This window comes from Chiloscyllium plagiosum, unplaced genomic scaffold (assembly GCF_037043375.1).
Source record: "Chiloscyllium plagiosum isolate Xiang-an unplaced genomic scaffold, Cpla_swu_hap1 HiC_scaffold_22, whole genome shotgun sequence".
Classification (NCBI taxonomy): domain Eukaryota; kingdom Metazoa; phylum Chordata; class Chondrichthyes; order Orectolobiformes; family Hemiscylliidae; genus Chiloscyllium; species Chiloscyllium plagiosum.
Genome location: NW_028270160.1, coordinates 1,615,839 through 1,643,370, shown reverse-complemented (window position 1 = coordinate 1,643,370; position 27,532 = coordinate 1,615,839). Strand labels below are relative to the sequence as shown.

The 27,532-nt window shown below is 44.9% G+C and overlaps 1 protein-coding gene across 1 annotated transcript; it reads left to right on the top strand.

The window, feature by feature from the left end:
• The first annotated feature begins 2,056 nt into the window (after positions 1-2,056).
• Positions 2,057-3,627, top strand: adra2a (adrenoceptor alpha 2A). The gene has a single exon (XM_043713088.2). The coding sequence runs from the start codon at positions 2,108-2,110 to the stop codon at positions 3,491-3,493; it is 1,386 nt and encodes a 461-aa protein (XP_043569023.1). The 5' UTR covers positions 2,057-2,107; the 3' UTR covers positions 3,494-3,627.
• The last annotated feature ends 23,905 nt before the right edge of the window (positions 3,628-27,532 follow it).

The following is a 27,532-nucleotide window of genomic DNA, read 5'->3' as shown; positions in this document are numbered from 1 at the left end:
TGCCCTCCAACACCAGCACTTCCTTCCTTGAAACAATGCCCAAACCTGCTCACGATATTCCACATGTGGTCTGAGCAAAGTCCGATACAGCCTCAGCAGTATGTACCTGCTCTTGTATTCTTTGAAATGAATGCTAACATTTTGCATTTGCCTTCCTGCCAACTGAACCTACACGTAAACCTTTAGAGAATCCTCACCTAGGACTCCCAAGTCCCTTTTCACGTCCTTCAGATTTCTGAAGCCTTTCCCCATTTAGAAAATAACCTAGACCTGTAAAAGTCTTCTGGAAATCCAGATAGATCACATCCCCGGCTGACACAGAGTGCGGTACACTGACTCTGGAGCAACACTTTTATGAAAGCAGCGAGTGAGCCATATCCTATCGGCCTTTCTCAACTTAACTTCTTTCCCAGAATGAAAATATAACAGGTGAATGTACACACACTTCCTTCAGCAATTAGCTCCTTCCTGACCTCAGCATGTGTCTGAGAGAAAGTGAGGACTGCAGATGCTGGAGATCAGAGTCTAGATCAGAGTGGTGCTGGAAAAGCACAGCAGGTCAGGCTGCATCCGAGGCGCAGGAGAATCGACATTTCGGGCAAGAGCCCTTCATCGGGAAACGCCTGAAACGTCAATTTTCCTGCCCCTCGGATGCTGCTTGACCTGCTGTGCTTTTCCAGCACCACTCTGATCTTGACTCTGGATGTATCTGTTTGAACACTGATTCTGGAGGAAGATAGCTTAATATCAACGGTGCATCAGAAATCCCAGGCCACACGAAAGAAAAATAACTCAGAGGGATCAACTGGATTCTTTATTTTGGTGTCACCTGCACACACTATAGCACTGACTCGGAGACAGTGTGGGTGCTCTAACAGGACAGTGTTCTCATAGTCAGTACCAGAACTATCCACAACCACAGCTACTGACAACCTCACTGAAAACTCCCCAGTTGTTCACTATAGACTCCGGATGTGAATCCAGGCTGTAATCTCAGCTATAGGTCCCCTCGCCCCATAACTCTCACTCACTCACTCACTCACTCCCGCGTGGTTTCAGACCTAGGTACAGGTTTGTGGAGTGGTTTCGGAGCACCCCACCCTCAGTTCCAACATTGTGCTGTTGGATGAACTAAATTGGCGTCTGTTAGAAACTGCAGCGTTGTCTCGGGTTCACAGCGTTTTAATTCAATCACATTCAGCCGACACCAGCAACCTACATTCTACACCCCCACCTCTCCCGCACAGACACGAAGGGCTTCGGGGAGGGGGGGGGGGGGGGGCGAGAGGACCTCTTCACCCCCAACTTCAGCTCCCCCAGCCCGAGACCCCCCCCCACAGGGGAACAGAATCACCGGGTGGGGGCGTCCCGCTGCACTTCCCTCCCCCGCTTACCGTCCCCTGATTAAATACTGCAGGGGAGGGGGAGGGGGAGGGGGAGAGCGAGGGGAAGGGGAAAGTGGGGGGAGAGTGAGGGGGAAAGTGAGGGGAGAGTGAGGGGGAGAGTGGGGGGAGAGTGAGGGGGAAAGTGAGGGGGTAAGGAGGGGGATAGGAATGGGGAGAGTGAAGGGGAGAGTGAGGGGGAGAGTGGGGGGAGAGTGAGGGGGAAAGTGGGGGGAGAGTGAGGGGGATAGGGATGGGGAGAGTGAGGGGGAGGGGGAGTAGGGGAGGGGAGGGGAAAGTGAGGGTAAGGAAGGGGTAGAGTGAGGGGGTAGGGAGGGGCACAGTGAGGGTTTGGGGAAGGGGAGGGTTTTAGGGGGTCACCCCCCCCCCCCACTCCTGTGGAGCTGAGCGGCCACGTGGTGCCTTGACAGGATCTGCCCAGCAACAAGGCGGTCTCTATAAAAGGACGGGCTCGGGCAGGCGGCTCTCTCAGTTCTCACCGTGTGTGTGTCGGTGTGTGTCTGCCTCCCCCCACCCCCCCCCCCTCCGTGTCTCCCGCTCTCTGTCCCGGTCCCGGTGCGGGCTGCAGCCTCGGACTGAAGGAGGGAACTTTCCCGACCCCCGGGACAGTGTGACGGTGAGGGACAGGCTCTCCCCCCCCCCACCCTCACCCCTCACCCCCCCCCTCACCCCCCCACCCCCCACCCATCCCCGGGGCCGCGGCCATGGGCGGCGGCTCGGTGCTGCTGGCGGCGGCCGTTCGGCCGGGCCGCCCGGACTTGGTGCTGTTCCAGCGGGACACGGTGGAGCTGGGGTTGGATGCCGGGGGTTCCCGGTGTGGCTCCGGGCCGGGAGGCTGTGGGAACCGCTCCGAGCTGCTGGCTTACCCGCTCCGGGAGGCGCTGGCTCTCAGCTCGGTGGTCGCTCTCCTGATGGCCCTCACCATCTTCGGGAATGTCCTGGTCATTATCGCCGTGTTCACCAGCCGCGCCCTCCGGGCTCCTCAGAACCTCTTCCTGGTCTCACTGGCCACCGCCGACATCCTGGTCGCCACCCTGGTAATGCCCTTCTCTCTAGCCAAGGAGCTGATGGGTTATTGGTATTTTGGGCGCCTGTGGTGTCAGGTCCACCTGGCCTTTGATGTGCTGTTCTGTACCGCCTCCATCGCCCATCTTTGCGCCATCAGCTTGGACAGGTATTGGTCCATCAGCCAGGCCATCGAGTATAACCTGAAGAGGACCCCCCGGAGGATCAAGGGCATCATTGTGATCGTGTGGGTGATCGCCGCTACCATCTCCTGCCCCCCCCTGATCACCAACACCAGCCAGGAGCTGGACTCCAACATCTGTGACATTAATGACCAGGTCTGGTACATCATCTCCTCCTGTATCGGCTCCTTCTTCGCTCCGTGTATCATCATGATCCTGGTGTACATCCGGATCTACCAAATCGCCAAGATCCGGAACCGGGGCCGCCCGGGAGACACCCACAACGGCGTCAGCCAGCCGCCATTCCGCCCATCAGCCCCGGAGCCGGGACAGCAGAGCACCGGCGGGGGCGGGGGGACGGTGCTGGCTGAGGGCGAGGACTCCTCATCCTCGGAGCAGCCGCCCTGCGCCGCTCTAGCCCCTTCCCCGTCCCCGGCTGTACTCCGCCAGCACTCCCACCCACCGCAGCCGCGACACACCACCAGCGCCGCCGCCGGGAGCCCGGCCAAAGCGACGGGCCAGGTCCGCTGTGTAGACGGCCGGCCGGTGAGCAGCGTGGCCCCGCGGAGCCCCGGGCCCAGCCCCGGGCCCTGGCCGGCTAGCAGCAGCAAGAGTGGCCGCTGGAAGGGCCGCCAGAACCGGGAGAAGCGGTTCACCTTTGTGCTGGCGGTGGTGATCGGAGTGTTCGTCCTTTGCTGGTTCCCGTTTTTTTTCACCTACTCCCTGATCGCCATCTGCCCCAAACTCTGCCCGGTCCCGGAGAGACTCTTCAAATTCTTCTTCTGGATCGGGTACTGTAACAGTTCCCTGAACCCGCTCATTTACACCGTCTTCAACCAAGACTTCAGGAAGGCGTTCAAAAGGATTCTGTGTCGGGGTCAGCGCCGAGCTCAGAAAGTCTGAAGGACAGTGACTGGACCCCCTGGGGGTGAGGGTGGACTCTCCAAAACCCACCCAGGCATCAGCGAGCCCGAGCCGTGTATATTTATAAACAAATGTGACTTTAAGCTCAGAATAAACGGGACACTATGGGTTTATTTTGGATTCAGGTCTGTTGTATCATGTAACCGCCGCTGGACACCGGGTCCAGGCAGAGAGACAGCCCGCGGCTCCTGGGAAAGGGCACAAGGACCAGCCTCCCAACCTCCACACCCCCTCCCCCCCCCCCCCCCACTCCATTCCAGACTCCCTCCCTCTCCCACACTCCCCCTGTCCCAGACTCTCTCCCCCTGTCCCAGACCCTCTCCCCCTGTCTCAGACCCTCTCTCCCTGTCCCAGACCCTCTCCCCCTGTCTCAGACCCTCTCTCCCTGTCCCAGACCCTTTCCCCCTGTCTCAGACCCTCTCTCCCCTGTCCCAGACTCTGTCCCCCTGTCCCAGACGCTCTCCCCCTGTCCCAGACTCTCTTCCCCCTGTCCCAGACCCTTTCCCCCTGTCTCAGACCCTCTCCCCCTGTCCCAGACCCTCTCCCCCTGTCCCACACCCTCTCCATCTGTCCCAGACCCTCTCCCCCTGTCCCAGACCCTCTCTCCCCTGTCCCACACCCTCTCCATCTGTCCCAGACGCTCTCCCCCTGTCCCAGACTCTCTTCCCCCTGTCCCAGACCCTTTCCCCCTGTCTCAGACCCTCTCCCCCTGTCCCAGACCCTCTCCCCCTGTCCCACACCCTCTCCATCTGTCCCAGACGCTCTCCCCCTGTCCCAGACTCTCTTCCCCCTGTCCCAGACCCTTTCCCCCTGTCTCAGACCCTCTCCCCCTGACCCACACCCTCTCCATCTGTCCCACACCCTCTCCACCTGTCCCAGACCCTCTCCCCCTGTCCCAGACCCTCTCTCCCCTGTCCCAGACTTTGTCCCCCTGTCCCAGACTCTGTCCCCCTGTCCCAGACGCTGTCCCCCTGTCCCAGACTCTGTCCCCCTGTCCCAGACCCTCTCCCCCTGTCCCAGACCCTCTCTCCCTGTCCCAGACTCTGTCCCCCTGTCCCAGACGCTGTCCCCCTGTCCCAGACGCTCTCCCCCTGTCCCAGACGCTCTCCCCCTGTCCCAGACGCTCTCCCCCTGTCCCAGACTCTCTTCCCCCTTGTCCGGGGTCAGGGTAAGCGCGGATGCTGGTGAAGGGGTGTCCGCTCCCGCTGATCAATGCCGTCCTTAAAGCAGGCAATTTAAAGCCTTGTTTCGTTTTGTTTTTGAGCGTTTACTGAGAGAGGGATTAACCCGCCGGGAAAACATCAAGTTGGGCTCAGGTGTCAGGGGCAATTGGCTTAATCCCAGGGGTGGGGATATCCCCCATTATATACCGGTCACCGGGAAACGAAAAGTGTCCAGATGGACAGTAACAGGCCGACCCTGCCAGCAAATCAAACCGACAGGTTCCTGTGGGGAAGGTGTGATTGTACTGGGGGGGGGGGGGGGGGGGCGGGGGGTCTGAGGAGATTCACCAGGAGGCTGCCTGAGGATTGAGAGAGACTGGGCAGCCAACAGTGGTTTCAGAACAGAGAGGACGAAGGATAGTCTGATGGAGGTGTACAAACTTCTGAGAGGCACAGGAGGGTTAGATAGGGAGAAACCTTCCCCCTTAGTGGTGGTGAGGAGGGGGGTAGCAGTAATGGGCAGGGTTGCGTTTTAAGAAGCAGGAGATTAGAGTGCAACAAAACCCCGCCCGGAATGGTTAAGAAGAATTTATACGAGTTTGTGAAATGTTGTAGGATACAGGGGTCCGGGTTCAGTGCTGGGAAATGGGATTAGAATCGATCAGGATGTTTCCTAACCAGAGCGGACATGTGCTGTAAAAAAAACCCTCTACTTTCAAAATTCCTACCGATTAACATAATTTTCCTGTCGCGTTCAAATTCAAAACTCGAATGAAGAATTTCTTAAATCCTTTGGGTATCTCAGTCACCTCCTGTTCACTTCAGCTGCACGTTATCCTCAAATAGCGAAAATCATTCTAAATCTGTTTATCCTTTAAAGGAATGCTGATAATATTATAAACAATAGCCCTTAGACCCACGGAATATAATACCAGTGAGAGCCACCCAGCTCGGACTGGGACAGATCACAGTGACCCCGAGTGCGCCCTGTTAAACAGTCACCTTTTGTTCGAGTTGCCAGCAATATTTGCAACGGAGTTTGGGAACGTGTTAAGTTTTTAACGGGAACAGTGTGTCCGTCTTTCAGCTGTTTTCCCGTCTCCAGCTCGGAATTATCTCGGGCAGGTAATGTGTGTGTGATTAACATACAGGGCCACGAGGGAAACTGAATATAGATCTGTTAATGCTGGAAATCTGAAACAGAAAGATAAATTGCTGGGGAAACTCGGCAGGTCCGACAGTGTCAGTGGAAAGAGAAGCAGAGTTAACGTTTCGGGACCCGTGAGGAGTGGGGTCTTTAGCAGGAACAGTGGTCAGGGGTTTGGTGCTTTCCTTCAATGGGAATGTAGGTCTGAGTGCTGTGGTATTGATTTAAACGGTTAGCTGCCAATAGAGATAGACGCGGAGATTGAGCCTAATGTCTGCAGGTAAATGGCAGCTCTGAGAATAGGAGCACGCCATTCAGCCCATCAAAGCAATGCCAATTCATTACATCATAGTGGATCTGTAACTGAACTGCACCCACCTGCTTTGTTTAATGCCCTTTTCCGTTCAAACACATAGCAACCTCAGTGTCCCCTTCATGGAGAGAGGGTTGCCAATTTCAGCTCTGACTTATATGAAAAGTACTTTGGGATTTCACATCTGAATGTCCTAGCTCAAGGTTTCTGTTCCTGACTGTCCAACCAGAGGAAGAGTTTGTTTATCAGGGTACCCTGGTGGATGTGATTGTTGAGATAGATTGAGGAGAGGTGCCTGGAGGGCCCAAAAGGACAGGGAGTTAAAGATCAAATGTAACAGTTACTTATTTTGCTAACTTTGTGTGAAAACCAACTTAAAGTAGTAATATTGTTAGATTTGTAATTTGTTAGATCAACAAGGAACAAAACATAGATCACAATTAACATTGAGAGAAATCGAGTTGGTGAAAAATTCTATAGCACTAATTGGAGAAACTAAAACACAGTGAACGGTAAAGAATAAGTTTCATTTTGATTTTTAACAAAATGGGGTGCTGGACCATAATGTGTTACTTAGAATAAACGGTTAGAAAGAGATTAAAAGTTTGTGAGAAGATTTGTAGCTCGGGTGCTCGGTGTTGTGGTTCTGTTTGCCAAGCTGGGAATTTGCGTTGCAGACGTTTCGTCCCCTGTCTAGGTGACATCCTCAGTGCTTGGGAGCCTCCTGTGAAGCGCTTCTGTGGTGTTTCCTCCGGCATTTGTAGTTAGAAAGAGACCCAGCATCAAAAAAATCCTCAAAAATATATCATGACATTTCACGTGTAATTAATTTTATTACAATTTTATTACACGGCACGGTGGCACACTGGTTAGCACTGCTGCCTCACAGCGCCAGAGACACGGGTTCAATTCCTGCCTCAGGCGACTGACTCTGTGGAGTTTGCACGTTCTCCCCGTGTCTGCGTGGGTTTCCTCCGGGTGCTCCGGTTTCCTCCCACAGTCCAAAGATGTGCAGGTCAGGTGAATTGGCCATGCTAAATTGCCCGTAGTGTTAGGTAAGGGGTAAATGTAGGGGTATGGGTGCGTTGCGCTTCAGCGTGGCGGTGTGGACTTGTTGGGCCGAAGGGCCTGTTTCCACACTGTAAGTAATCTAATCTAATCTAATCTGACAATCAATAACGTAGCTGTTCATGCACAATATAGTTTGAAGTGAGCTGGATGGGAGTACTGTTTTTGGTAAGATTATATGAAAGAGGACCTAAACAGAGCTTACTGCATTTTCTCATTTTACCACAGACCATCATAACCTCAAGAGGCAGGTGTTGCCTTTAGTTTAACATTTAAAGGATAGCACATTAAATACAGAACCGTTTCATTGTTACACCAAAGTGCAGGACCTGCTCTTAAATCCACAGTCATCTGAAATAGGGCATTGCTATCATCTGAACATGCATAAAACCTTAATTAAATATCATTTCTAACCAAAGAAATGTTACAGCACTAGGAGAGACATTTGGAGGCTGCAGGTGAGACAGGAATCACCTATCAAAATAACTTATACCTTGAATTTTGAACAGGAAGGTGCATTCAAAGCTTGGCTCAATTTGGGCTTTGCAGAGTTAATTGAAAAGGAATAAAGCAACTGGTTTGTCAGTAACTCCTGGAGATAGTTTAAACAATAGAGGAAATATAAAGGTAGTGTCTGAAGTGCAAGTTGGTAGTGAAGTCAACTGTGTTTGTTCGCAAGAAAATCAAATTATAATTCAAATGTCTTTATTTGGAGATGTGAATTAATTAAGAGCTTTTATCACAAAGCTAATTTCTAAATGTTTTCTTGCTAACTTTTTACATGCAGATGACAGTAGTAATATTGATAATATGCAGACGAAAGCAGGTAATATGGGAATGGTCCAGCTAACAGTTATATAAATAAATAACACAATCTCTACAATTGCATTCTACAGTAAATACAATCGAGTTTGTGCTTTTTGATTTGATTTATTGCCATCACATGTACCGAGATATGATGAAAAGTGTTGTTTTGTGTGCTCAACAGGCAGAACATACCATACAAAGTGCATCGGGGTAACCGAACAGAATGTGGAATATGGTGTTATAGCCACAGGGAGGGTGCAAAGAGAAAGATTAGAATTAACATTTGAGAGGTTCATTCAGAAGCCTGGTAACTGCGGGGAAGAGCTGCTCCAGAATCTGTTCATATGCACATTCAAACTTTTACATTTCTGCCTGATGGAAGAAGGTGCAAGAGAGTATAACTGGGGTTGGAGAGGTCGTTGATTAACTTGGCTGCTTTCCCAAGGAAATGGAAAGTTTAGATGGAATAATCTTTGGAATACCCTTTGGAATAATCAGCTCACTATTTGATTCCATCCCCAAAATTATTTTTACTGTCACCTTTTAATTTTTTCTTTGCAAGCTAAGTAAATGGAATTTGATGCAAAAAGTCTTACATTATTTGCTAGTTTTGATTTGTTGCTAAAGAATTAGTAAAGAAATATGAAAGAAATATGTCTATTCCACAAGAGGTCCTCCACTCTTTATCAAGTGCATTCCTGTATACCACCGTCAGATTTGGAATGTTCTGAATGAAGAATTAAGAATTCAGCACCTCGGAGGCAAGATTAAACAAACACTGTTGATGAAAAAGTCAGGTAAAAAAATGGTAAAATCAGTGGCCAAATTAGAATTCATTACATTTGTGTAAGCCTTTTTAGTCAACCAGTTCGGGCAGGGTATTCTATGGCAGATAGGACCCAGATTACTTAAAGGACCCTGTGCAATGAGGCAGAACGTAATAGCCCAACAGTTCACACCATTTTTTTGGGGGAAACATTTTTTCTACAATAGTCTATATTGTCATTTTAAATGCAGTGTTTGGAGTGTTACACTTGTTCATTGTAACCAGAATCTGTGTGTACGTGTGTCTGTGCGTGTTGCTTTGGTTATTGTTAAGGTTTTGAGAACAGTGGGGGAATGCCTTTCCAGGTAAAAGTTTTAGCAGTTACCCAGCTGAGGCATGTTTAAACTCTGGTCAGAGGGCACAAGCCACAATTTGAGATGGCCTTTTAGAAAGATGTCATGAACCATTTAATTTTAAATGCATTTGATTATCAGGTCAGAGTCTCACATGAAAGAAATGTTGTACAATGTGTGCCCTGGATTGCCCTGTAATGAACTAAAGTGGGAGTTAATGATAGTGCAGCACAGCAGCATTCTGTTACAATGTAAATGTGTGACTTCCAGTTCGGGCAAGCTCTGGGTTCCTACACCTTCATCACACCATTACTTGTGAGTTATTCACTTAAATTTCTGTCATTGTAGAAACTAAATTCATGTGGCTCCGTGTATGATTCAAAATGTAATGATATCTAATTTGGACAACTAGACATTAATTCAATCAATTTATTTAATTACAGATGCATACAAAGGTTTGAGGAACTTGTGTTCAGTGTCTTAGTGAATTATGTTAATTAGGTGAGGTTTTACAACACTACACAGATTGTTCCCTGTCCGGTACCTGCTTCTCGACTTGTCGTGACCTCTAATTACTGCAGGAACACCCTCTCCAACGTTAACCATGTGTTCTATCTCTCTCTCCATTCTATTTTGAATACCTCACTCTATCTGTCACTACATGTGTGATATTAAATCCTTAAGGGGCTTTGAGAATTAAAACAACGCTGATTTTAGTTCTAAGTCTACAGTGAACTTAGCCACTGTTAGTTGGCTGTTACGTTTTGTGTAATGTTACAGAATTCGAATTGCTAGTTGGGATTTTCCAAATTATTATTTTCTTTCTGGAATGAGTGCATTAGGTTCCAAGACTCTTTTGTAAACCACTTGCTTGACTGACGTTCAAGACTATAAATTATTGAAAATCCTCTATTACCAATTGTGTTTTTGTAATTAAGTTGTGTTAATTAGATGATTTGTGATCTGCATTTCAATGGCAGATTTTATAGTTAATGAAAAATAGACCAAGAGTCCGCTTGTTGAGAGTTCATGCATCATTTAGCACTACAGAGTCTGGCAGTGTTTGGGGTTGTCTACACTGTTTGGTTGTGGCTGGGGCAGAGGGTGGGGACCAGAGCAGGAGGTGGGGGCTGGGACTAGGGTGGGGTCTGGGGTGGGGCAGGGGTTCATGCTTAGGGGTTGGAGCTGGTGTTGGGGTTGGGACTGGGGTTAGGGGTGGAGCTGGAGCTAGTGTTGAGGCTGAGGGTTGAGAGTCTGAGTGGCTGAGGAATCAGAAATTGCTGGGAAAATGAGAAAAGGCCAATCTTGGATTTTAGTGTCAGTAGCATGAGGCAGAGCAGCGATTGATCTGCTGTCCATGAACACAGAGTTTACGTCATGTCTGATAAAGTTAAAAATCACATAATACCAGGTTATAGTCCAACAGGTTTATTTGGAAGCATCAGTTTTCGAAGCGCTGCTCCTTCATCAGGTAGCTGTGGAGCAGGATTTATTGCAAAAGATCACAGTGTAGTGCAACTAAAATGATATATTGAACAAACCTAGATTGCTGTTAAATCTTTCATTTTTTAGAATGGGTTGCAGGTTTTGGTTCATTAATATATAAATCCCAGAAATACTTTCAAGTCACATTCTCGAGATAACTTGAGGTTTTATTAAAAAAGGTGACGTCTCAGCTCAGACGATGCATTAAAGGTGTGAGGTTACAGTCTATCTGTACCCCAATCTTGAGCCAGATTAATTCTATTTCCAAAGTAGGAATTTATAAAACATTACATGGGTTGACTGCTTGCAGGTTGTGTGCTTTTTGAGCAAAATCGAATGTATCTGCAAATGCAAATTCACCCCATTGCCCTGTATATGTGTGTGTGTGTGTGAGATTGTGTGTGTGTTTGCATGTGTGTGTGCTTGGAGGATTGTGTGTTTGTGGGTGTGAGTGTGGAGCGTGTATGTATATGTCTATGAGAGAGCGTGTGTATGAGAGAGGGTCTACATGTGTGTGTCTGAGTATGTAAGAGTCTGTGTGTATGTGTGTGTGTAAGAGTGTATCGTGCAGTGGGGTCATCTGTAGTGTGACATGAACCCAAGGTCCTGGTTGAGACCATCCTCATGAGTAACGAATTTGGCTATCAGCCTCTGCTTGGCCATTCTGCATTGTTGCATACCCCGAAGTTTGCCTTGGAGGATGGTCTCCTGAAGATCCGAGGCCCAATGTCCCTGAGAGGGTGCACCCCTGCCTGGTGACTGTTGCACAGTGTCTATTCATCCGTTGTCATAGCATCTGCTTGGTCTTGCCAATGTACCATGCCTCAGGGCATCCTTCCCTGCAGTGTGTGAGATAGACATCATTGTACTGAGTCACATGAGTACCTGCCGTGTACACGGTGGGTGGTGTCCTCACATGTAATGGTGGTATCTGTGTTGACACTCTGACACATCTTGCAGTGGTTGCCATGTCAGGGTTGTACGGTTTTGTGGTCGATGTAGTCTTGAATGCTGAGCGGTTTGCTGCGAACAATCGTCTGTTTAAGGTTTGGTGGTTGTTTAAAGGTGAGATTTGGTGGCGTGGACAAGGTCTTGGCAAGGTGCTTATCCTCATTGATAATGTGTTGCAGGCTGTGAAGAACATGGTGTAGTTTCTCCAGTCCAGAGAAGTACTGGACAATGAAGGGTACCCTGTTGGTCACATTATGTGTCTGTCTCCTGAGGAGGTCATTACAGGTTCTTGGCTGTGGCATGTCGGAAGTGGTGATTGATGAGTTGAGCATCGTACCCTGTTCTTATGAGGGCATCCTTGAGCACCTTCAGGTGTCCATCATGTTCCTCCTCATCTGAACAGATCCTGTGTATGCGTAGTGCTTGTCCGTAGGGAATGACTGCTTTAACATGTTTAGGATGGATGCTGGAGAAGTGTACCACCGTGAGGTTATCTGTGGGTTTGTGGTAGAATGAGGTGCCTGACCTTGATGGAGATGTGTGTATCCAAGAACGAGACTGAATGAGACAGGGCTGATGTCATTGGTTCTGAGAGGGGCTGGTTACTGAAGGGGGTGGATAATCTTTGATTATGAGTCAGGAAACATTTCAAAATTTTGAAGCCTTCATAAGGTTTATCTATTAAAATGAACACATGGGGAAATAAATGCTCAATTTCAATTAAAACAACATCAGAGCAGCAAAAATAACATCAAGTCCTATAAGCAGCAAGACCAGCCTCTGAGAGAAGATGGTGAGAGAGGGGAAACATAGAAACATAGAAATAGGAGCAGGAATGGGCTCTTGGTGGTTGCTCCGCCATTTGTATTAGTCATCGCTGATCATTAACTTATACACTCAGATCTCTTTAGCCCCAATGTTCAGACTGCAGGTCTGTGAACAGCAATGTGCTGCAGGGATCAGTGCTAGGTCCACTGTTGTCATTTATATAAATGATTTAGAATGTAGGAGACATGGTTCGTAAGTTTGTGGATGACAACAAAATCGATGGTATAGTCGATGGGGAAGGTTATCCAAGAATACAGAGAGATCTTGATCAATTGGGCAAATGGACTGAGGATTGCCAGATGAAATTTAATTTAAATAAATGTGAGGTGTTGCATTTTGGTCAGACAAACAACTGACACAGTTAATGGTAGGGCTTTGGGGAGCGTTGTCAAACAGAGAGACCTAAGGGTACAGTACATAGCTCTTTGAAAGTTGTGACACATGTAAACGAGATGGTAAAGAAAGCATTTGGCACAGTTGCCTTGAGTATAGGAGTTTGGATGCCATGTTGCAGTTGTACAGGACATTAGTTAGTGCGCTTTTAGAGTGCTGTGTACAGTCCTGGTCACCCCGCCAGGGACCCGGGTTCAATTCCCGCCTCAGGCGACTGTCTGTGAGAAGTTTGCACATTCTCTGTGTCTGCATGGGTTTCCTCCGGGTGCCCCGGTTTCCTCCTACAGTCCAAAAATGTGCAGGTGAGGTGAATTGGCCATGCTAAATTGCCGGTAGTGTTAGGTGAAGGGGTAAATGTAGGGGAATGGGTCTGGGTGGATTGCTCTTCGGAGGGTCGGTGTGGACTTGTTGGGCCGAAGGGACTGTTTCCACACTGTAAGTAATCTAATCTAAAAAAAAAGATTTACAAGGGTATTACTGGGGTGGAGGCTTTGAATTATAAGGAGAGGCTGGTTAGGCTGGGACCTTTATAGAGGTTTATAAAATCCTGAGGGGCATGGATAATGTGAATAGCGAAGATCTTTTCCCTGGAAATCAAACTAGAGACATTGGTTTAGGGTGAGAGGGGAAAGATTTAAAAGAGACCTGAGGGGCAGAGGGTAGTACGTGTATGGAATGAACTGCCAGAGGAAGTGATAGATACAGGTACAATTACAACATTTAAAAGACATTGGACAGGTCGAAAGGGATATGGGCCAAACACAGCAAGTTGGGCTAGTTCAGTTTAGGAAACCTGGTCAGCATGGCTGAGTTGGATCGAGAAGTCTGTTTCTGTGCTGTATGACTGTATGACCTATGATTGTATGACTCTATGGCTGTATGACTCTATGGCTGTATGACTCTATGGCTGTATGCCTCTATGACTGTGTGACTCTAAGACCGTGTGACTCTATGGCTGTGTGACTCTATGGCTGTGTGACTCTATGGCTGTGTGACTCTATGACTGTGTGACTCTATGGCTGTGTGACTCTATGCCTCTATGACTGTGTGACTCTATGACTGTGTGACTCTATGGCTGTGTGCCTCTATGGCTGTGTGACTCTATGACTGTGTGACTCTATGACTGTGTGACTCTATGACTGTGTGACTCTATGACTGTGTGACTCTATGGCTGTGTGACTCTATGGCTGTGTGACTCTATGCCTCTATAACTGTGTGACTCTATGGCTGTGTGACTCTATGCCTCTATGACTGTGTGACTCTATGGCTGTGTGACTCTATGGCTGTGTGCCTCTATGGCTGTGTGACTCTATGGCTGTGTGACCCTATGCCTCTATGGCTGTGTGCCTCTATGGCTGTGTGCCTCTATGGCTGTGTGACTCTATGGCTGTGTGACTCTATGACTGTGTGACTCTATGACTGTGTGACTCTATGACTGTGTGATTCTATGGCTGTGTGACTCTATGGCTGTGTGACTCTATGGCTGTGTGACTCTATGCCTCTATGACTGTGTGCCTCTATGGCTGTGTGCCTCTATGGCTGTGTGCCTCTATGGCTGTGTGACTCTATGGCTCTATGACTGTGTGACTCTATGGCTGTGTGCCTCTATGACTGTGTGACTCTATGGCTGTGTGACTCTATGGCTGTGTGACTCTATGGCTGTGTGACTCTGGCTGTGTGACTCTATGGCTGTGTGACTCTATGGCTGTGTGACTCTATGCCTCTATGACTGTGTGACTCTATGGCTGTGTGCCTCTATGGCTGTGTGCCTCTATGGCTGCCTGACTCTATGACTGCGTGACTCTATGGCTGTGTGCCTCTGGCTGTGTGCCTCTGGCTGTGTGACTCTATGGCTGTGTGACTCTATGGCTGTGTGACTCTATGGCTGTGTGACTCTATGGCTGTGTGCCTCTGGCTGTGTGACTCTATGGCTGTGTGACTCTATGGCTGTGTGACTCTATGGCTGTATGCCTCTATGACTGTGTGACTCTGTGGTTGTGTGACTAACTCCATATTGAAAAGAACAAATGAAAAGGACAGCTACTGGAGCCACAGGGTGTGAACTGAACTCCTGGCTGGAGGAAAGACTGCAAGACTAAGGTGGAAATAATAAGCCACTTCCAATCCCACATCTCACAAAAAACCAACTATCTGCAAGAAGCAATCTCTGACCTGAGACATAACTAACAATAATGATACACTGCAATGATTAGCTAATCTTTGTTTCTGTAGTGTGATTAGTTGAAGAGATTCTAGAAGATCACTATTAATGAGGAATAGCTTTCAAGAGAAATAAAATTATCTATATTCCAGATCTGTAATAGAAGAGCACATTTAATTGATGCCAGCTCGTATTTCTATTCCAGGTCTGTTGGCAAGCTGAAGTATTCCAGTTTCTCATTTCATTCCTGGCACAAAGTTTCCATTTGTCTTATCTGTAAGTTGTAGAATCTACTCCTGATGGACAAATCTTTGGCTGAGGCCACATCGGAAAAAGTGACTCCCATTTTGTTGTTTCGCAGTTGGGAAACTGCAGAGAAAACACCAGGATCTCTGTTTCACAGCATTTCTCTGTTGCTGGCCCATTATCCACCTCCTTATTGTGCAGTGTAGCAGAGACCTCATTGTATCCGTCTTTGTCATTGATTCATCAAACTCATCTCATTTCATGGGTGGATTAGGCTAAAATGTAATGAGGGCATAAGGGGCCATCTCCCTGTCCCTGACTCGTGTTGAGGTCTCAGATTTCAGATACAACTTGAAATGGATCCAAAGATGTTTGGTTTTTGGCGGTTATCAGGAGTAATTATTAGATTAGATTAGATTACATTACATTACAGTGTGGAAACAGGCCCTTCGGCCCAACAAGTCCACACCGACCCGCCGAAGCACAACCCACCCATACCCTACATTTACCCCTTACCTAACATGACGGGCAATTTAGCATCACCAATTCACCTGACCTGCACATCTTTGGACTGTGGGAGGAAACCGGAGCACCCGGAGGAAACCCACGCAGACACGGGGAGAACGTGCAAACTCCACACAGTCAGTCGCCTGAGGCGGGAATTGAACCCGGGTCTCAGGCGCAGTGAGGCAGCAGTGCTAACCACTGTGCCACCGTGCCGCCCATAATTATATATTAGTTATCCCAGAATGCCTACAGCAAGAGTGATCCTAAGCTTGTGTTTTAACCTCACTAAAGGTCATTATAGGATACAAAGATAGAGCTGCGCCACTAAATTAAATGGTAGTAAGGTAGAGTAGCAACAACAGGTTCTTTTTAAAAGAATTCATTGGATGTGGGCACCACTGGCTGGTCAGCATTAATTGCCTGTCCCTAGTTTCCCTTCAGAACATAGTGGTGAGCTAACTTCTTGTCCTACTGCAGTCCATGTACTGTATGTAGACCCAAAATGTCCGTAAGGAGGGAATTCCAGGATTTTGACCCAGCAACAGGGAGGGAATGGTGAAATATTTCCAAGGAGAAAGTGAGGACTGCAGATGCTGGAGATCAGATCTGAAAATATGTTGCTGGAAAAGCACAGCAGGTCAGGCAGCATCCAAGGAACAGGAGAATCGACGTTTTGGGCATTCCCGAAGAAGGGCTCATGCCCAAAACGTTGATTCTCCTGCTCCTTGGATGCTGCCTGACCTGCTGCGCTTTTCCAGCAACACATTTTCAGCTCTGAAATATTTCCAAGTCAGGATGATGACTGGCTTGGAGAGGAACCTGCAGGTGGTGGTGTTCTTATGTATCTGCTGACCTTGTCTTTCTAGATGGAAGTGGTTGTGGGTTTGGAAGATGCTGTATGAGGATCTTTGATTAATTTTTACAGCGCATCTTGTAGATAGTACACTCTGCCACTGCTAAGGGTGGATGGTGGAGGGAGTGGATACTTGTGGATGTGATGCCAATCAAGCGGGCTGGATGGTATCAAGCTTCTTGAGTGTTGTTGGAGCTGACATTCAGGCAAGTGGGGAGTATTCCATCAAACCCCTGACTCATGTCTTGTAGATGGTGTACAGGCACTGGGAGTCAGGAAGTAAGATACGTACTGCAGGATTCCCAGCCTCTGACTTGCTCTTGTCGCTGCTGTATTTATATGGTGAGTTTCTGATCAATGGTAACCCCTAGGATGTTGATAGTGGGGGATTCAGTGATGGAACACCATTGGATATCAAGGAATGGTGGTTCGATTAAGTCTTATTGGCGATGTTCATAGCTTTGCATTTGTGTGTTGTGTCATGATTAGAGTGGTGCTAGAAAAGCACAGCAGATCAGGCAGCATCCGAGGAGCAGGAAACTCGATGTTTTGGGCAAAAGCCTTTCATCAGGAATGAGGGCTTTTGCCTGAAACAGCAATTTTCCTGCTCCTCAGATGCTGCCTGACCTGCTGTGGTTTCCGAGCAGCACTGTAATCTTGACTCTAATCTGCAGTACCCACCTCTGCCTATTTGTGTGTTGTGAATGTTACTTGCCACTTGTCAGTCCAAGCTGACAAATAAACAGTAAGAGAGTGGTTAAAGAAGGGGCTGCGCTGATCAGAAACCAAAAGGCCGATTTATACATGGTAGCAGGGAATTACATAGATCTACACGACAACAAAAAAACCCTTTGGCCCATCATGTCAGTGCCAAAACAAGCTCCTAACTATTCTAATCCCATTTTCCAGCACCTGGCCCATAGCCTTGTGTGCCTTGTCATTGCAAATGAACATCTAAATACATCTTAAATATTATGAGGGATTCTGCCTCTACAACCCTCACAGACAGTGACTTTCAGAGTCCCACCACACTCTGAGTAGAAAAGAAATTCTCATATCCCTCGAAAGCTCCTGCACCATATTTTAAATTTATACCCTGGTCATTGAAACCCCCACCGAGGGGAAATGTTCTTTCCTATCTACTCTATCTATGTCTCTATCATGTTCCCCCTCAATTTCTTCTGTTCCAAGGACAACAACCAAATCTCAAGGTTTGAAATTAATATTTTTCATCTGATTTTACTAAGAAGGGGAATGTTGCCCAGGTCATGATGACAGAAGAGGAAACACTGTCATTAGAAAGGATCAAAATTAATAAGGAAAAGGTCTAAGATAGACTGCTGGCCCTGAGATATATTCAAGGATTTTGAAGATTGTGAGGGTAGAATTACAGAGGCATCTGCCACAATCAGTCAGTCTTTCCAGGACTCAGCGGAGGTGCCAGAATACTGAGGAATTTTAGAAAGGCTGTGAGGATAATTCCTGCAATTACAAACCAGTTAGTTTACTTTGGTAGTGGGGAAAAATTCTGGGAACAATTATTCAGAATAGAATCAAACATCACCTGGAAAATGGTGGAATGATTCTGGAAGAGTCAGCGTGGATTGTGATGGCCATATCCCACGAATGAATAAAATCATCTTCAACTAATGCTTTGGAGTGTTTTGAAGAGGTGACAGAAAAGGTCAATGAGGGGAGTGGTGTTGATGTGAATCTTTAGAAGGTGTTTAATATAGTGTGACACAACAGACATGTGAGGAAAGTTATAGCTCACAGTGTAAAAGGGACAGAGGCAGCATGGAATTGGCTGAAAGATAGAAAACACAACATAATGGTCAGTGGATATTTTTCTGGCATGAGCAAGGCCAGGAGTGGAGTTCCTCAGGGTTTCAGAATTGGGACTTTTGCTTTTCCTAATATGTATTCATGATCTGGTTATTGGTGTTTGCAGGTGACATTAAACTTGAAACAATTATTGACAATTTAATGAAGTGGGCAGAAGAGGTTCAGTGCACAGAATTCATAAGTTTATAAGATAGGGGAGCAAAATTAGGCCATTTGGCCCATCGAGTCTGTTCTGTCATTTGATCCTGGCTAATATTTCCTCACACCCATTTTAGGCATAAAATATGCCTAACTCCTTCTTAAATTTATTCCCTGTCCCAGCATCCATTGCACTTTGAGCTAGTGAATGCCACGGATTCACACCCCTTTGGGAGAAATAGTTTCTCACTAACTCTGGTTTAACTTTGCTGCCCCTTATCCTACGGCTATGACCTCCCATCCTAGAATGACCCACAAGAGGAAACATCTACTCCACATTTATTTTATCCACACCATTTATCATTCTGAGTACCTCAATTTGATCTCCTCTCATTTTTCTAAATTCCAGAGAGTATAGACCTAAACCAGTCAATCTCTTTTCATACAACAGACCCCTCATCTCTGAGATCAATCTAGTGAATCTCCTCTGAACTGTCTCCAATGCCTGTGCATTTTTCATGAGGTGATGCTGTTTAGTTGGAAGAGCGCTGAAAGACAATATAAATTAAGGGTTATAATTTGAGGGGGTTGCAGGAATTGAACAACGTGAGTGTATATGTGCAGAGATCATTAAAGATGACAGGAGAACTGGAGAGAGCAGTTAATAAAGCACACAGTGCTCTCAGATTTATTGATAGGAGCATAGAGTACAAAGTGAGGAGGTAATGTTGAACGTTGTATAAGTCACTGGTTAAACCTCAACCGGAGAATTGTGTACAGTTGTGGAAGTCACATAATAGAAAAATCTGAATGCATTGGACAGAGTGTCAAAGTAATTTAGAAGAATGACTACAGGAATGAGAATCTTCAGTGATGAGAATAGATTGAATAAGTTGGGACTGTTCTCATTAGAGAGAGGAAGGCTGAAAGGAGATTTGATTGAGCCATGAATTGGTTGTGTAGAGTAAACAGGGAGAAGCTGTTCCTACTCATAAAAACCACATGAATGCAAAGGCGCAGATCTAAAGTGATTTGCAAAAGAAGCAGATGTGATGTGTATAGTTATGGTATGGGATACTTTGCTGGTGGAGGCAGGTTCAATTGAGGCATTTAAAAGAGGCATTGCCTGATTATTTAGATAGAAATAGTATGCAGGGATATATGAAAAAGTTGTAAGTTTGCTCGCTGAGCTGGAAGGTTTGAATTCAGATGTTTCATCACCATGCTAGGTAACATCATCAGTGAGCTGCTGCTGAAGCGCTGGTGTTCTGTCCCACTTTCTATTTATGTATCTTGGTTTGTTAACGTGAGTGATATCATTTCCAGTTCTTATTCTCAGAGGTTGGTAAATGGGGTCCAAATCAATGTGTTTATTGATGGACTTCTGGTTTGAATGCCAGGCCTCCAGGAACTCCTGTGCCTGTCTCTATTTAGCCTGTCCTCAGATGGATGTGTTGTCCCAGTGTAAGTGGTGTCCTCCTTTGTCTGTGTGTGAGGATACTAGTGAGAGCTGGTCTTGTCTTTTAGTGACTAGCTGGTGCTCGTGTATCCTGGTGACTAGTTTCCTGCCTGTCTGTCTGATGTAGTGTTTGTTGCAGTCCTTGCAGGATATTTTGTATATGACATTCGTTTTGCTGGCTGTTGGTACAGGATCCTTTAGCTTCATCAGTAGCTGTTTCAGTGTTGGTAGGTTTGTGGGCTACCATGATGTCAAGGGGTCAGAGTAGTCTGATAGTTATCTCTGCGATGCCTTTGATGTACGGTAGTGTGGCTAGGGTTTCTGGACATGTTGTGTCTTCTTGTTTGAGTTTGTTGTTTAAGAATTGGTGGACTGTGCTTATCAGGTACCTGTTGTTTTTGAATACATCAGATAAGTATTTTCCTTCTGCTGCTTGTAGTTCCTGGGTGCTGCAGTGTGATGTGGCCCATTTAAATAATATCTTGATGCAGCTCTGTTTGTGGGTGTTGGGAAATTGCTCCTGTAGTTGAGTATCTGGTCAGTGTGTGTTGTTTTCCGGTGGATGGTGGTCTGCAGTTCTCCATTAACTGTTCATTCCCCTGTGATGTCTAGGAAGAGGGGTCTGTTGTAGAAAGTGAGACAGAACACCAGCACTTCACTGGAGGCTGACTGATGATGTTACCGAACACTGTGATGAAACATTTGAGGACAAACCTGTCAGTTCAGCGAGCAAACTTACAACCTGAGCCTCAACCTGAGCTGCAAACCTTCTCAAAAATTGCATATATGCAGAAGATTAGTGCTAGAAATGGGACCTATGGCGTCCTTCTGTGTTATGCTAATTCTGTGTTTCTAAGATTGACTAAGAAATAATAAGAAAATAATAAAAATTAATAAAGAGGGAGAAAGTAGAAATTAAGAGAAAGCTAGCTAGTAATATTAAAACAGATAATAAGCATTTCTAAAATTATAATAAAACCTTAATCTGCAGCTAGTCATCTGGACAAGGAGTCTGGGGAATTGATAATGAAAAACAAGGATTTGGTATGAGTAGTGAATAGGTGTGCTGTACTTATCGTCACTGACAAGACCTAGAAAACTTACTAACGATACCTGAAAATTAAGAGATTAAAGGGAGATTAGAATTTAAAAGAATCACCATCTCCAGGTAAAAGTTGCTGGGAAACCCTTTAGACCTAAAGGCTGATAAGGCCGGAGCACCAGATGTATTCTAGTGTCTTAAAGCAGTGGGTGAAGAGATAGTAAATTCATCGATAATAATCTTCCAAAAGTCTTTAGGTTCTGGAAGAGTACCAGATTAGGAAAATTTTGTGATGAAAGATGTGTAAAATATATTATTATTATTTTTAGAATTTTGCTTGTTTTAAAAAGTGTGGAATATGGCTGTGAGTTGGTGTTGTGAAGATTTTCTTATAAAGACAACGACTAAACTCTTTCTGAAACAGTCAGCTACACACAGCAGTTGCAAGAATATGATCAATGCTCCCCCTCATTTATCTTCTGAGGTTCATGTCTGCTCATTGACTGCTGTGACCAGAGCAAATGTGTCAGCACCATCCGCCTGTAATTTGCTTGTGATTTCCTCAAAAAATTCTAATTAATCACATTATTCCCTTTCACAAATCCATGTAAACACTTACTGATCACATTCTGATTTTTAGGTATTTTGCTGCATAATAATGGATTCGAGAAATTTCCCAATGATAGGTTCTTAATTTGTGGAATAAGCTTATGTTCTATTGTTAAAGAACGAATACAGCATTATGTGTCTATCTTTCATGTTAATTAACAAAACCAGACAAAATCTTGATCTGTTCTATCAAGCCAGTTTTTATTCTGGGATCTGACTTATCCCGTAGTCCCATCAGCTGTAATTGTAACAAGTCAGCTAACACCTTATTCAGGATCTGGAGGTGTCAGTGTTGGACTGAGTTGAACAAGGTCAGAAGTCAGATGACACCAGGTTATAGTCCAACAGGTTTATTTGAAATCACAAGCTTTCGGAGTGTTGTCCCTTCACCTGATGAAGGAGCAGCACTCCGAAAGCTTGTGATTTCAAATAAACCTGTTTAACAATAACCTGGTGTCATCTGACTTCTGATCTTCTTCTGGGAAGGAAGAAGATAGCAATCAGGAAACGATAGACTAGTTAGCTTACCATCTATCATTGGGAAATTCCTAGAATCCATTATAATGCAGCAGATAGCTAAAAAATATTAGAATTGACATAGATTTGTGAAAAAAAATAATGTGATTAATTAGAATCTTTTGAGGAAATCACAAGCAAGTTGTGCTTGGGATTGTAAAAGACACTTGATAATGTGCTACAGTGTCCTCTGGTTTACTACACAAGACAGCCCAAGGTGAAAGAGCTAACACATGAGCATGGATTAACTTTTGTTATCTAACAGGAAGCAGAGAGTTGGAAAAAATGGATCCTTTAAAGGTTGACAATCTGTAATTAGTAAAGTGCCATAGGGAACATGTGACAGGAAGGACATTCCAGAACCTTCCCTAGTATTAATAAAGAAATCTTCATCCAGGTCTGACTCAGCCTGCTGTGACTTGGAGGTGATTGTGTTCTCATGTTCCTGGTATTTTAGAATGTTTAGTCTCAGAACTGGAAAAGAGCTGTTGAGATATTGGATATTGAGATTAGTGTGTTGTTGCATTGCCTCGTGTAGCACATCGAATCATCAAACAGCCACAGCACAGAAGGATGCCATTCTGCCTATTGTATCCATACCAGCTCTTTGTAAGTGCAGGTCAATGAGACCCTCCTCCAACTTCTCCCTGTATTCTTGGAAAGTTTTCCTTTTCAGGTAAAGATCCAATTCTGTTTTGACACTCACAACTGAACCAGTCTTCACCACATTCCCAGGCACAGCACTCCAGATCTTAATAATTCACTGAGTAAAAGTGTTTTGCCTCATGTCACGTTTTCTTCTACTGTCAATCACCAATAATAAATGTCCTCTAGTTTTTAATCCTTTAACCATTGACCAGTTTCTTCCACCTACTCAGTGTAGAGTTCCTATGAATTTGAACACCTCTATCAAATATACCCTCAACATAATAGAACCACAGATTTTTACAATATTTAAAAGGGACATTTTCCCATTGTGTCTGTACCACGCCTGAAAGAGCTACTCAGCTAGTCCTACTCTCTAGCTCTAACTCTGTAGCCTTCTAACTTTATCACTTCCTAATATATCTCCAGCTCTCTTTTGAAACCTCCAGTGGAATCCGCCTCCACCCCTCTCCCAGGCAGCACACTCCAAATCCTAATAACCTTCTGAATAAAGGCATTTCTCCTCATCTCACTCCTAGTTCTCTTGCTGACAATCTTGAAATTGTGAGCCCTAGTTACTGACATACCAACTAATGGAAACAGAATATCCTTCCTTACCCTGTCAAAAATGTTCTTAATTTTGAACACCTCAGTAAGGTAACCACTTAATCTTCTCTTCAAAGAGAATAAGCGCAGTCTCTCTAATTCTTTCTTGTATCTAAAACCCTTCATTCCTGGTATCGTTCTGAAAAATCTCCTTTGAACTCTCTCTGGGGCGTTAACATCCTTCCTTAAATAAGGTGCCCAGGACCAAACACAATATTCCAAATCTAGTCTGACTAAAGATTCATTGATGTAATCTCTGTTCTGTAATGAGAGCAATACTAGATTCTTGACTCTGTCTATGTTATGATAGAGGAAATGGTGGTGCAGTGGTAATGGCAAGTGTTTTATAATAAATCAATGGAAAAGAGGTGAATAATGAGTCCAAAAGGTGGTCAAATGGGCAACACTGTCCTTGATGGTGTTAACATTCTTAAATATAGTAAAGAAGGAGACCATCATGCCTGCACTGTTTATGGTTAAACATTATCCAGCTGAGATCCTGTAGACTGTGGAAAGACCTTGAGGATGAGGAAATAAGACATTGGAGTACAATACCTTGTCTCTGTCCTCTTCCAGTTGTCATTGGCATGGATGTGGTTTGCCCAGTTATATTTCAGGTTATTTGCTGACCTTAGTTTGCTGATGATGAGGGGCTTGATAATGGTGGAGCTGGTGCAGGTCAGGAGGCAGTAAGTTGCTTTATCTTCCTGGAGTCAGCCATGCACAGATATTACCCACAATGCTTCACACGATCTGACTGGAACGGATTGGTTCAAACAAGTTGTGAATTATGTGATAAAGATGAGGAGTGAATAATATTCTTAGGTAATTCCAAGTTCACCTGTTTTACATTCATTCTTCAAGTTATGTGGCATTTCTTGAAGAGATGGGGCATAATCGGACTAATGTCCACAAAGCTACAGTGTAGTAATTTAGTGCAGGATTGATATTAATACAGTAGGCACAGTTAAAAGATAAATTGCATTTAAGCTTCAATAAAGAACTTGTGTTTCAGTGCAAGTGATCTCAACTAAAATTAATTCCATGAAATTTGTGAAACCCTGATTAAATAATTAAGGGTCAGATATAGAATAAAGCTCTTTTTAATCTTTTCAAGCAGTGTACCTTGCCTCAGCTCCTTCTTCAACAAGAATATTCCATTTATTGCAGCAGGTACTCATGTAATTGTTCTGTTTAAGAGAGTCTGGTTGTGAGCAGTTTGTTAGATTTCCCAGTCTAGGCAAAAGAGCATCAATAAAGCAACAGGAAATGCCTGACTCTGGTGACTTTGGTGATACCACACTTGTACATGCTGCATTGATTGACTTAGCCAAGAAAAATATAATTGTTCTGATTAGAAGAGAGTTATTGTAACTCTCAGTGATAATTTCAATTTTGCATTATTGGACTGGCTGCACATTATACACTCTGCCTAACTAATTTACTGAACTCTGTAAATGTTTCTATTAAGTGAGGACTTTCAGTCTCCTGATATTGACCTCAACCTTCACACTTATTTGGTACCATTTTCCCAAACTAAGTTACTTAATGTTGATTTTTGGATGTGTTGTAGGTTGTTTAGCCTTTTGAATTTTGAACTAGTGGCATATGGAGTTTTCTCTGCATTTAAAGGAGTTTAATGATTAACTTGTAAGTATCTTTGAAGCCATGGTGATTTATTTTAAGAGGGAAATGGTCTACTAGAATCAGTGTTCTATTTACACTTGGAGGGTTTATGAGAAAACAAAGTATATTGTATAGTATATTAGGCTGATGAAAGATTCTAGACATGTTGTTTTGAGTAACACCCACAACTTGGAAATAAACCTTTCAGTTTTAGTTTCAGTTTGGGTACTGAAGATGGCTGCTGAAGATGGATGTTCAAAGTAGTTGTTCCTGAGAAAGGGCAAAGATTGCTTAGGAATGTTAAAAAATTGTTTACTTCAGAGTAAGAACATGTAAAATAAGAGATTTAGAAGAGATTTATCAGAATGTTGCTTGGAATGGAGGGTTTAAGTTATAAGGAGAGGCTGGATAGGCTGGGAGTTTTTTTACTTGAGTATAAGATTTTGCAAGGTGACCTTATAGAGGTTTATAAAATCATGAGAGGCATAGGTAAGATTAAAAACAAGTGTCTTTTCCAGAGGCTGGAGAATTGCCAGATTGAAGGTGAGAGGAGAAAGTTTGAAAGAAAACATGAGAGTCAATTGTTTTTTTACACAGAAAGTGGTTCATGTGTGGAATGAACTTGAGGAAGTGATGGGTGTGGGTATAGTTACAACTTTTACGTATGTACATGAATAAGAAATGTTTGGAGGGATATCAGTCAAGCTCAGACAGGTGGGGCTAGTTTAGATTGAGATTATGATCAGAATGGACTGATTAGACTGAAGTGTCTGCTTCCATGCTGTATGACTCTATAACTCTATAAATAGGAACAACAGTCTACACTATAGATTAGGTTAGATTACTTACAGTGTGGAAACAGGCCCTTCGGCCCAACAAGTCCACACTGACCCACCGAAGCGCAACCCACCCAGACCCATTCCCCTACATTTACCCCAGTAATACTTACTGTAGTTTTCCAAAGATATTTGGTACAATTATTCATCCACTTAATGATAAAAGGGCTGTACTCAATTCACTGCCTGAATGGCAAATGCTTTCATTTGATGAAAATAAGAAATGTGTTGAGGAAGAGGATTTAAAAAAAATGATATCAGTGGGGACACAGGCATTATTCTGATGAAATGGGTTGTATTTCAACCTTTAAACCCACATTCACTCACTGCTTGCAGTGACTGCATTCTGATTACATCACACATGCCATCAAACACGGTGACCTTGGTAACCCCACATCATACCTTCAGCTTTTATCTTCTCCACTGTTTTTCTCAATAACTAACGGTTTAAAAAAGAATACATCAAAGAATTGACATATTGCTTGAATTCCTTTTTATGATATCCTATTGTGGAACAAATATTGCTCCAAATGATGGCACTTCTATTGTTTTGGGATTGTTTTAAAACCATTGTACATTTTCACTCAACCTGAAAGAAATGTTCATTTTCTCTCCATAGCAGCTGCTGTGCACTCCACAGGATCAGAAGGGCACTTGAAAAAAAGTGATAGATTGTAATAATGTGATGAATATGCATAAGAAGAAATAACTGACATGATTATGGGTTTATTTAAATTTCATTGTAGCCAGTTTCCTCTTCAAATCTGAGCTTCATCTGCCGATAAGTTGGAGTCAGTTGTGATGAAATACAGAATAAGTTTACTCCATCTCATTTCCATACAGCAGATGGAGCTGCTTCAAGTTCCAACATAACTGGGATATAGAAACAACCTGCAATTTAAAAAATTAAAAATACTTCAGATAAAGCTGAACATCAATTGAATTAAGTGTAAAGAAAAGATATTGCTACCTGAGGTCATTTTGCTTTAAACATGAATATACAATATCGCTCGTAAGAGTTTCCTCACCTTGGTTAACGTGAAGTTTGTAACAACACCAAACAACATCACAGAATGGAATCCCGAGTGTGGAAGCAAACCATTTGGTCCATCGAGTCCACACCACCCCTCTGAATAGCATCCACCTAGACTCAACCCCCTATCCCTGTAACCCTTGGCTAATCCACCTAATCTGCACATTTAGATTAGATTCCCTACAGTATGGAAACCAATGCTTCAGCCCAACTAGTCCACACTGACCCTCTGAAGAGTAACCCACCCAGACCCATTACCCTACCCTATATTTACCCCTGACTAATGCATCTAACACTATGGGCAATTTAGTGTGGCCAATTCACCTGACCTGCACATCTTTTTGGATTGTGGGAGGAGACCCACACAGACACAGGGTGAACGTGCAAACTCCACACAGACATGTCGCCCGAGGCAGGAATCGAACCCAGGTCCCTGGCGCTGTGAGGCAGCAGTGCTAACCACTGAGACAACGTGCTGTCCAAACCACATTTGCAGACTGAGGAAACTCACTATTGACCTTAAGACAATGTCCTACCGAGAGCCAGTGGTCTCTGTGGTAGGGTTTTCTCTTTCCCAAGGGAAACTGAAACCTAATCCCAGGTGAAGGGATTTCTTGGCATG

Bases quoted from the DNA above. Each gene is read 5' to 3' on its own strand.
- adra2a (XM_043713088.2), top strand. From the start codon at position 2,108: ATGGGCGGCGGCTCGGTGCTGCTGGCGGCGGCCGTTCGGCCGGGCCGC.